Genomic DNA, 12,612 nt, shown 5'->3' with positions numbered 1-12,612 from the left:
AGCCCTGTGCTTGAGATGACGTCAGATGTCATGAGCACGGATTTGGTTTTTACTAAACCTTTCTCTGTTAAATTCTGCTCTAGAGAGGAGTGGAAGTCTGAGGAAGGGCCCTATCCTAAAAGAGGCAGCCTTGTCTGGTACACAGACGGTTCTCTCATTGAAGGGAAATCTGGCTACGGGGTGTACAGTGATTCACCTAGAACACAAGTCTATGCAAGTCTGGGACAACACTGCACCATCTTTCTGGCAGAGATTTGGGGCATCATGGCTTGTGCCAACATAGGCATTGCCAGGCGCTACTGCAATAAGCATATAGTAATCCTGTCAGACTGTCAGGCAGCCCTCAAGGCTCTTGACTCCAACGAAATCAAGTCCAAATTGGTTTGGGAGTGCCACAAAACGCTCAGCAGGCTTGCAACGCTCAACTCTGTGCATCTTGGTTGGGTACCTGGCCATGTAGGCATAGGAGGTAATGAGCGTGTAGATGAGCTTGCTAAGCGGGGTTCTAGTATGCCATTCCTTGGCCCAGAGCCGTGCTGTGACTTAAGTAAAACAACTGCCTCCCACACAATAAATAAATGGTCCAGGGACATTGCACCACCAGCAATGGCAGGGTCACCCTGGTCAAGCACTTGGCAAAAGACTGCTGGCAGACACATGCCCTCGCTTCATCAGGTGGCTGGTGAGTCTGGGTAGAGGTCAGGTCAAGCAGGTAATTGCCCTGATAACTGGACATGGCCACTTCAGGAAACATCTCCACACAATTGGACTCAGAAATGGAAGCCAGATGTGTAGGCTTTGTAATCAGTCTCTGAAGAGACTGCTAAGCATATCATACGGGATTGCAGAAGTCTTTGAGCTAGAAGAAGGGCTCTGTTTGGCTGTAAGCAACCAGGTGAGGAATTGGATGTAGGTATAGGGAAGAAACTCCTGGATCTTGTAAAGAACACGGGAGTTGGTTTGCCTAACTAACATACTTTTGGGACACACAATAAGCTTCGGTTGATGTGTGAGGTTCTTCGAACCTTTGGATCTTTGAATCCATCCCTTCAAAACATAAACATAACATAAACAAAAATATCCACTGAGGATACTTAAAAAATCAAATTCTGAAAATGCTGATGCCACCAAAGTTAGCAGATGCATCAGTATAGGCCTAGGTTGGTTTCAACAAGAAACTGCTATCCTGTAATTGGATCAAGTTGATTAATACTGTTTTTCAATAATTTTCACAGGCAGAGAGAAATCGCACAACTTGAACAATTCTATTTTAAATTAGGAATTTTTGGTGAATATCATTTTCGTTTTCTTTTTATATTTTATTTTCTTCAATAAACCGTAATAGGAGCTTACCGAAAACATTCATCCTGTAGCCAACAGAGACAACGACCACTCCCTCTGCTGCCAAGTCTTGTCCGGGAAATCGGTTCGGAGAGCCAGAAATGAAGCCCTCTCCTTCTAGGAAAACTACTACGGGAGCATTGCGATAGTTCAAAGCTATCTGAAACAGAGGTGAAGTAATAAAGTAGTTTCAAAACCATTAGAGTAGACCATGAATGAAAGCTATAATATAATTTGGAAGTGGACTATAGTGAAATGGAAATACGGTAGGCCTACATTGAAATTTAATTCGATAAAAAATAAAGTCCATAGTGAATGAATGTAGTTAGTTTGAAATTTTTCAATTTTCAGTAACTTGTTCACAATTGCTTGTAATATAATATATTACAACGTGACAAGATTTCAGTCTTTAAAGGATTAATAATGATAGCCCAGTAGCACATAACCACCTCAAATGAATTGCCTTGCCCAATGAGCTGACAACACAGTAAATGTAGGTTTAAAATGAGCTGGGACATTCAATTCATAAATCAATGCACTTCAGGCTATATCTTGAACTTACCACTCGCTTTTCAGAGCTTTCTACTAAAATAATAATATCGAGTGACCTGGCTGGCTCAGGTCTGGTGTCAGAGTTTTCAGGTCGCAGCTGATCAATTTCAGGGCCTCTGACATCAACCAGCTTTAGCTTTCTACTTAAACTGGCAGCTTTACTGAACCAAGTATGTGCAACGTTTGTCATTCTCCAGAGCGTAACAAAGGTATTATTAATTTATTGGAGGTGGCTGTACAGATAGTTCTATTAAAAAAAGTGAGGTCCGCGTTATAATGGCAGTGTTTTATTAGCAATGGTATTTTGTTGTCCTTGTCTATCATTCAACAAAGCGGATAGCACTATCTCTCTCCAGCATTGCTCTATTGCCAGATCCGCTTTTAACAATGTAGAATTAATTATTAAAAAAATATTTCAACCTAATTGTGAAAATTCATTATGAAATTATTGAAAAATAAAATTTCTTGCTTAATAAAATATAATTGATTATTTTAAACGAGAATGAACAATTAATATTATACATTAATTAACCTGTATCAGCTACCGTCAAGAAGGCATTGACAAGACAGTGAGGATCGGCAACGTTGTTCTCCTATCTTTCTCCACTGCCATTATAACATGGACCTCACTATAGTGTGACTCTCAGGAAATAGTAATGTGAGTAGGCTACGTATACATCAATATCTATGATAATACTGTTCTATCTCATTCCTTATAGTATTATATTATATCATAAATGATGGGTACCGGTACCTACGGTATATAATATTATGTTTTGAAAAAGTTAAATAAGCAATATTTTCTAGTAGCCTTACGCTGTAGGCTAAGATTACAGTATTAAGTTAGGAGGGTTAAGTGGGAGAGAGGGCCGGCTGCGCCCTAACTTCGCCCTCCAGGTTAAAATAAAGGCAGCCTATCTATCTATCTATCTATCTATCTATCTAGCCTATTGCAATTTTCCTAGGTTGATAAAATCTAGCAGATTAACTTATAAACGATGCAACTGACTAAATGAGTCAACTATTTTTTATTTTGATAATGATCACCTCAGTCGTCCAAATATTGAGATAAAGGCAGTCTTCATCCTGTTGAGAGACAGGAGCCAGGTTGGGCATGAGCTGTTGCACCGGTTGCGAGCAAGCTGGAGCGAAACTCGCAGCGAATAGAACTCTGTCCCAGCCTTCATGACGCTCTGGAGCCTTCAATCAAAAGTTACATTTATTCAAAATAGAAATTCAACGTCCCGCCGCTTGTACCAATTTCCAGTTTTACCACAATTTTGAGTGAACTAATCTATGTTTTCCAATCTTATTGATAATTATTTGAATGTTGAATCTGTGAAGTTTTTAGTACCTACATTTTTTTAACATGCGATGGATACAATAGCCTTTGGCTTTAGAAGAAGATAGAAGAAAATAATAGCCTTAATTATCATTTTAACTCAATCAGGGTAACTTGATTTAAGACAAAAGCCTACCTACAATATTCCGAAATAAACTCATTTTAATTAATTTTATATTTTAACCTATATAGGCTATTTGATTAATCTCATTCCAATAAAAACAAAATTATTGAGGATGATGCCTACATGAGCTTTTTTGCTGTGTGTGGGTAATGGAAAGTGCGATGGTGAGTTGATGAAATAATCAAGCGTCTATGCTATATAGGTGGGATTCGAACTCACGAACCAGGCGGTGCTAAGCAGACCGAAGTTCAAAGCGCTCCTTACCACACTAGATCAACCCGGCCGGTGATTCATAATGTTCCATTTTAAATGTTCTAAAAGTTTTGTTCACTCAAAGTTGATTACTTTTACATCAGACAAGAAAAATTTTAATGCGAAATAGGAATAACAATGAATATGGGAAATGGAGGGGAGCGATTTGAGTTTCTCATGTCTTCTGAGGGGGGCGACAGACCAGAAAATATTGGGAACCACTGCGACTGCTATAGGCTATAGACAATATGAGTCGTGAGATTGTTTTTTCAATAATACTCATTCACAGGCCTGATTCCATACTTTTTTCACACTCACCATAAACCTCAACTCACCAACTGGTGGCTTTGCGTACGGAATTCCCAAATATGCAATTATACTGGTTCTCGACTCTGTATAGATTTTGATCTGAAACAATAAAATCAAAGGATGAGGTCAGATAGGTACGGTATTTCTCGAAAAGGTTCCTTCTGAATAATGTTCCAGATATCTAGATTAAAAGATAAAAGTATACCGTAAGTATTATACGGTACTTTAGCATTATTATCCTAATTAACCGATTAATTCATATATTATCCACAATGCTTGAGTAGCCTGCATTTAGAATAAAATGCATAAATTTGAAGCTTCCAATTTGATAGTGATACCAGTGTGTACAGTAGATGTACAGTTCATGATAATAATAGATTATGTGTTTATAAATACTGTACAATATGAATATCTACCTAATTGATGCGCTACAATAAATTGGCTTGATATTATCATACATGAATAAGATGAGATAATATCTAAATTTATCCAGTAAAATTTTTAAACGACAGTCAATCTCAATATTATACGTGATAGCAATCAAGGGATATCTGGTTTGCACTAACTATTTTATTTATAATAGCCTCTTCCTTATAAATTCCAGATTATATAATATTAAGATAACACATTTTGATTTAAAGCGACAAGAAATATTTAAATTCATGCTAATTAGAACAATAATTAAACCGGAGAGTATAAAAAGTAGCCTACTCTGCTCTGGTTCAAAGTAGGCTAAATTATTCAACATCGTCTATAATGCTACACTTTTTCACTAGAGGCTGTCAACTTCAAAAACTCTGTTTAAACTATACGGTATATTATTTATCTTATAAACTTATTATACTCTGTGCAAAATTACTTTTGACTTTTGGGATGGACATGCGCAGCAGAGAAAGAGTGGAAGGTTGTAGGGATAGAACGGCGGCGATGTTACCGTTCTGAACCGGCCAACGTTCTCTAACTTCTAGTGAGTATTCAAGCGTCATGTTAAACTTACGAAGTTTCCTCTCTGCAAGCACTGACTCAACTCATTCTAATCGACAAATTTGCAACTGCGACAGATTGATATATTTAACCTTTTTTTTGTAAGATATAAACTCATTACTGGTACCGTAATTTTTCAAATCATCGCAACTGCTTTGCAAACTTGGCAATGTAGGTATTTGAGTGGAGAGATGCAAAGGATGCATCTCCTTTTAGTTCTTGATCGGTCTCGAATCAGTCTGAACCCAGTCGCATACAACTGTGGGCCGTTGAGTTGCAGTCTTCAGTTGCAACTGATTTACAACCGGTATTTTGTCTTTGCCATAAATTTACACCTGTGAGCGGACGTAGCTCACGGACTAATTCAGCAATCAATAATAATTTATGCATGGTACCATAGCCAATATTTTGTAGAACAATGAATAATTAAAAAAGTATCAGGGTAGAATCAAAAAGGCATTTTATAATGACTGCATGTCATGCAATAATGTACCTTGCAGTATTTTTATTCCAATATAAGTCCTATATAACAAATTGAATATTAAAATATTCTTACTCTTGTAAGCTATATATTAGGGAGTAAAATATTTCTTATATAGGAGACTGCTTGTATTTAGCAAAGGAAAGTACGGTATTGTTGAAAGTTCTAATACCGTGTTTAAATTCTATTTTATTAATTTAAAAACAGCAGCAGGTGCGTAAGTTATACTGTGTAGCCTACTGTATGTGTAAGGTGACCAGACGTCCCGTTTTCTGGAGACTTGTCCCGTTTTAGCATTTTAGAGTTATTTTTGCTCTTGCAAGTATCATTTTTTAAATACTATATTATAGTTTCTACCTTCAATTTCAAAGTTTTTAATTTTTTTATATAAATGACTTTTTACACCATATATCACATTAGAACAAGCTGGAAGAAAGAGTGGAATAGGGGAATGTAGTAGTAGTTGACAAACCTGACATTTTAAAGAAGATTCATTCATGAGAAATGTATTGAGACATGAGTACACATCAATTGAAGTTCAAGTGGAAGACTATATGTGGCTTTTCAATTTATTTTCTACACTGTTTGGTAAAAAAAACTATACAGAGTGTTTCTGAAACAAACCGACAAACTTGGTGAGTAGTTTCCTTGCATAAAAATAAAGAAAACTGTTCTAATAAGTATGGGTCCTAAAATGCTTTATTACTGAGATATTAATGGAGGAGAATTTCAAATTTTTCTTCAAATTTTCATCATTGCAACAAACACAACCAAACCCCAACAAGCCAACCCCCCCCCCTCATGGTTATGTGGCCGTCCCGTTTTCAGTACCTCAAAATCTGGTCACTTTATGTATGTGGAATTATTTTTGAATTCAGTATACGCGATACAAGCATAGGCCTACCGGTACAATCACTGTTCTACTATCATAGGCCTACCACGCGTACACTCAATGCAGGAAGTTGCAGCAGGTGTTTTTATGTGTTTTGTGTTCATTGAATTGGCCACCCTCAGCAGGTACTGGAATAACAATGAACTTAGGTGCATACATTACATCCCAGCACATGTTGTAGGCAGGCCCAATATTTTTTGTCGTTCAATTCACACAGGAATCTCTTCTAGAATCCAGGTTGCTATTACTGTGGGTTATTGTTTTTATCAAATAGGTTGTCATTCACTGTTATGTAGCTCTATTAGGTTCTCTAGAACATTGATCTTATAACTTGAGACACTGTCCGTTAGTTTCTTATTATTTATTTTGAGAAAATCACAAACATATTTCCAATACCTACGATATCATCTCTAATATTACGGTACTTCAATTTCATTTTTGATATTGCATTGTATTGGAAGAGATTTTTTTTTGTTTATATTGTTGGAAAATCAATAAAGCACATAAATTAAATAAATAAAATCTTACCTACGCACAACTCTCAGTCTAAATAAGTTGTATTTTCTCCATCAGGACTATTATTCTATTATCAAACTAGATTTGTGTGGTGGGCTATATAAGTTTAGTGCTAAGCAGTGAGCTGCAAAGAGATGTTGTCAGTCAATCTTTAATTCTATTCTACACTCTACCTCTGGACTGTTTATTTCAAATTAAGGTTGAAAGCAGTTTTGGGCGAATGCCTGTTGTTTACCTACACCTGAATTGTATCTATTGTCTATGAATAAATAAATCTTGATGTGAAAACATTGCATCCTCAAGTTTCAATGTAGAAATGTTCTTTATTTATGTTACTATACATAACATAAATGTAGCCTATATCATTACTATTACATTGATATAGGCGAAATAAAATGAAATCTTCAGCTATGTTTTCAATAGAAAACTCTTATTATGATCAGATAACCAGATTAAATTGACTTATTATAATATCAGTCGAAGGTTATTGAGACATTTTGACATTGCGTAAAATATACTTGTAATTGTTCAAAACCGCAAAAGAGGCGACAAAAGGCCTACCAATGTGAACAAAGGATTGAATTCATGGATGTACTATAAAAATCAGAGCTAGTTATATCATACCGTAATTGTTCCTCTTGAAGGTCAATCATGTACCGTATTGTTTTTAATTTCTCTTTACAGAAAGATTGATGTACTTTCTCATATGGACTAAGTGTACATTCGATAAGTGTTAATTCACAATCAAAGAAACTTCTCCTTGAGAAATTATTTAAGTTTCAAACAATGGAGAAATTTCATAGACCTACTCTTTCTGACTCCTTTTAATACAGTAGGCCTACTCACATTTTACATCGACTGATGCTCCAGAGAGTTGCTTGGTAGGCCTACTGGTCGACGATGTACATGGTTTGATTTACTCTTTTCAAGTTCTCAATGAGACATTTTGATATTGAATGTGATATTTTCGAGCTCAAAATTTAAGTGTTTTTATTCTTTATTTTGTGAATTTAGTTTGTTTCATGTTTTTAAGAAACTTTTATTATTAATCCATCCAAATTTGAAATTGTTTGTTTTATTCTAATTTATATTTTAGATTGTGATTTGGTGTAGAAATTTGAATGGACATAACCTATAATATTTGGACAATTTAAAACTAAATTAGGAAATTGAAGAAGTTTTAGGCAATAGTCTGTTTTTTCTTTTCCGATTCTTGTATTTTTTTGCTAACCTTATAAATAAATAAATGCTTGAGAGGAATGGAATGGAAAGTCATGGAAAAAATGAGTTGAAATATATTATTATCTAAACAACCAATTCCAATAATTTTCATTTTTGTTATTAAATTTATAATATATATCAACCAACGGTTTTGAAAGAAATGGTGTAACTTTCCAATCACATTCTGTTTATTTATTTATTTATTTATTAGAACAGTCACAAACACGATATTTGGAAAGAGAAACAGGCAATTGCCCAAAACTTCTTCAATTCCTTGATTTTGGCACATAAATAGTCCAAAGTCAAGTTAAGTTTAAGATTTCTGTTTTCACCAAAGATTAACACTCAGAGAATACGTATTCGAGATATGACTGATGAATTTTGAATTTCGAAGGGTTGATAAGAGCCGGAAATAACACTAAACAATCCGAAAGTTTCAATAATATTGAAATAAACTTGAAAATTTTGAGCAGAAAAATTAAATCTGTTCGATTTTCACATTAGATAAAATCGTAATTTATTATACTCGTAAAAGTTCAAATATCTAGGTTTCGAAAGAAAGAAGGGCTTAACCACTACCTCCGCTTTGTTTATGGAGGTAGTGGCTTAACACGTTTCAAAATATAATTTGTTTGTTTAATTGACATAGTATTTTTTTCACCTAACTCTGTACCAGTTTAATTTGTTCGAAATAATAATGCAAATTTTGTTTTAATAAAATCTGATTAAATTTTTACTTTCCAATCTTATCTTCTCATTCCATCCTTTCACTAAAAATTGAAATACCTTGTGTAACTCAGAATTGTTCATTTTAAAAGGATTTCCACAGACAAAAAAATAACTGGTGGAGGCATATCTGTGAGGTAATTGTATAAATAAATAACACAGTAACTATTTTGAGAAATCTCTAAATTAGCAGGGGATTAATCGAAATTAATCTAGGGATTAAATTCATTTGGTTATTCATATCAACTTATAAATTATTTAAAATCAATCATATGGGACAACATAATTATTGCTACAAAGGTGAGTCATAATTAAATTTGAGTCGATGGTGGATGCTCCTTTGTGACAAGAGAAATTGACAGGGAAAATTATAAATGAATAAGGATGAGGTAGGCAGTTTAATTTTCATTGATGTTCATTTTTACATTTATTGACCAACTTGAAAAGGTATTTTTATTGAGAATAATAATTCAGGAATTTTACCTATTACACCAACATTTTCGCTAATACTAAAGTACCTATTTGAATAAACTATTGATAGTCAAAAATAGTCATTTTTCAGAAAACAGCCCCGAAAGAATTTTTATATGGTTATATATGTATATTTGGGGCGCTGAGTTCGAATCTGGAATTTGTTGACACGCCAAAGGGCGGCTTCACCCCTAAACCCCCAAATTGTATGATGTTTTTCAATTTTTCCATTTATTTCGAAAACCTCGGGTTTATCAAGAAAAACCATTCTCTAAAATAAAATTTCCAATAAAACGAGTGATCGCGCAGGATTCTATGATTTCTGGTTTTGGAGCTACAAATCTTCAAAAAAAGGAGTATTTTTCAAGGTTTTTTTTAAATTCTTGAAAATCAGTACTTCTACTCTATACAACTTATACAATTTGGAGTATTATAAAGTAATGATTGAAAATCACATATCATGTGGAAGTACAATCAATTCTGAAAAAGATTCCATATACCGTACATTTTTATATTTTGTATTTGGGGGAGGGGAAATAGTAGCAAAAATAGAAAACCATGTCCTGCAGCCAAAATACACATTTTTCATTGTAGTAACTTTTCAAGGCCTCCCTAACCAATCGAATCAATATTTTCGATCACATTGATTTAGATGAGTTATGTTCTATCAGAACCACCCGATAGATGCATTAATTTCAAGATTTCCCAAAGGGAGGCGCTTTTGAGGACACCTCAAGGATCAAAAATAAAAATACAAATCAATCTTTTGACAGCGTCTCATAACATAAAGCTGTTTTTTCAGGTCATTGACAAGTTAGGCCAGTGCTAGAGAAATCCTAAATATACGGTACGATATTATGAAGATGTCCTTATTATATTTGCGACGTTTCTATTACCGATGCTTTTAATTTCAGAGATAATCAGAAACGTGATTAAAATTCATGAGATTCACATCCACTAGCCTATTACTTTTTCATGCAGGATGTAGAAGTCACTAAACTTATTGTTAGCCTACCAGTGAAGCCAGGTTTAATGATTACCGTGATTATTGTATATTTAGGAACTCATATACGATGCTGAATGTTCTCAACTGTTTAGATTTATTAAGATTAACTGAGACAAAATATCAAAATATATACAAATAGGTACGGTATAACAATTTCGAAAGAGAACATAAAATATCATCAGAATGATACAATTAATACAGAGTAGTGTTGTAATTTTGAAGAATAGAAAGTAGCCTTATTATGATTGAGTGAAACTGATTATTGAGGAAATATATGGTTGCTGTAAACATCATAAAAGAAGTACGGTAGTGTTTTTAATTGAGGCAATAGCATGAGAGAGTAAATGTAATAACATGCATAACAATATCATCAGACATTGGAAGTACCTAGCCTGGGGGCGCGACAGTCGAGACCGACGACCACCCAGCCTACTACGACAACTCCATCCATATTACCTAGTATTAAATTCGCACTCGTCATTTATCCAATACCTAATTGTTATTAGATAGGGATGTGAGTTGTTTGCCACTTTTTCAAGCATATAAGAATCCCTCATAATATTTATTCATGAGATGAAAGCTAGGAATTAATTATTTGGATGAATTTCTGCAGGTCATATTATGACTAATACAATACGGGTTGGTACAATACAGTAACTGTAAATGTATATTGAGCAAATAATGAGAATCATTTGATGATTACAAAATACTGTATTCATTTTGGCGATATTCATGCATGTATTCATATTTTATTCTTCATATAATTATTTCAAAATCATGAAGATAGAAATTTTATCATTCTAAGTATTCATATATTTTCAAAATGAACAGTATTAATGAGAATCATCTTTTTAGATAGTTGTCCTATCATTATTTTATATATTCATGTGTTTACATATGCCTGTTAACCCTAATAGTACGGTAAGTAGTGTTTTTTTTGTTTGTGTTTTTTTTTTGCTCTGAATGATGAGATCTACTGTGTATCCTACCTCATCTCTCATGATGAAATACTTCTCAAAGACACATTAATTTTATTGTTCTATTAAAAATGAAATAATATTCATAATTATAAAATAACAAAGAATGATAATTTCAAACACAAATCCAAATGAATATGATAAATAACAAAGAATGATAATTTCAAACACAAATCCAAATGAATATGATATCAACCACCCTGAAGACTTCTGCGACTGCAAATTTCGACTAGAGAGAGATTAGCTAAAAGGAAACTTGATGAGCGCTATTCTCCAAAAATTATTCGTCCTATATTTTCTCCTTGTGGTCAATATATTTGCAGTCATCGAAGTCTTTGAAGTGGTTGATAGACTATTCATTATTTGAATTATCGTTCATTAACACTCAACAACATTGAAAGTGCCAGATAATTTATACTTGAAGACAACAACACAAATTTTAAACTAAAGCTAAATGAATCCAATAAAACAAATACAAAAAGTGCAAAGAGGTAAACTAGCTCTTGTTAATCAATAATCATCCTAGGTGCTGATCCATAGCCTCTTGGGTTTCAAGTTAGCCCTTATTGAATTTTGAAGTCTGTAGGGTGGTTAAAGACATATCAATTGGTATTTTAGCTATGTTTAATCATCTATATGTATATAATAAAATGTTAACGATTGCTATATTATTCTATACAATATATTTTTATGCAATAATATTTCACATCTATTATTGTATTATTTGTAACAAAACTCACCCCTCTAAGAGGACCCTGACGCAATACGACAGATGGATCCTGCGCGCCGACAGAGATAGCGACCGCCAAAAAAACGCCGGTGCTGAGGCAGCCTACCAGCTGCAGCCAACGACATCTGAAGCGGGCAAACGCCATCGCGCACTCAATCAGTCACTAGACGCAACAACTGCTGACTGAACTCACAACTCATGAATTCAACTCCAGCCAGAGAGGAGAGCCATAGGTGTGACTTGACGCAACAACTGCGAACTGAGCTCACCTCACAAGCACAACTCAACTCCAGCCACAGAGGTGAGCCATAGCTCATAGCCCACAGGTGAGATGGTGCTGCCGTGTGCGAGCTGATGGTAGGGGTGGTTGAGGGGCAGAGGTAACACAGCTACTACACAACTACAATTGAACCTCTATCTAACGAACCTACAAATAGCGAAATCCCCTAAATAAGAATGCTTACCTTGTCCCTTATACAATTTTAGAATCGTTACTCTCCACATGAAGTTTCCACTATTATGTAACTAATTTCGAACTTCGATCTCAACATAGACGGTCCCTCACAATTTTTAATCCATACAGTCGTTTACAAGAAACTCCTTTTCTTCAGAAATGTAATAACAATAAAACGAATCATGTGGGGTAGTAGACAGTTTGAAGAGGTTGAAAAAAGTTGCAGATTGAATA

The 12,612-nt window shown here is 34.5% G+C and overlaps 1 protein-coding gene across 1 annotated transcript in view; it reads right to left on the bottom strand.

Moving 5' to 3' along the window:
* The window catches only part of LOC111046034 (carboxylesterase 1C-like), a 40,533-nt gene extending 28,346 nt beyond the window's left edge, over positions 1-12,187 (bottom strand). The window contains 4 exon segments of the mRNA XM_039435086.1: positions 1,354-1,501; positions 2,941-3,093; positions 3,930-4,019; positions 11,935-12,187. Of these exon segments, the coding sequence (XP_039291020.1) occupies positions 1,354-1,501; positions 2,941-3,093; positions 3,930-4,019; positions 11,935-12,069 (526 nt within the window). The 5' untranslated portion in view covers positions 12,070-12,187.
* Between the last annotated feature and the right edge of the window lie 425 nt (positions 12,188-12,612).

Source organism: Nilaparvata lugens, chromosome 1 (assembly GCF_014356525.2).
Source record: "Nilaparvata lugens isolate BPH chromosome 1, ASM1435652v1, whole genome shotgun sequence".
In the NCBI taxonomy this organism is placed as follows: domain Eukaryota; kingdom Metazoa; phylum Arthropoda; class Insecta; order Hemiptera; family Delphacidae; genus Nilaparvata; species Nilaparvata lugens.
The sequence above is the reverse complement of the archived record's forward strand: the minus strand, read 5'-3'. Positions and strand labels throughout refer to the sequence as shown.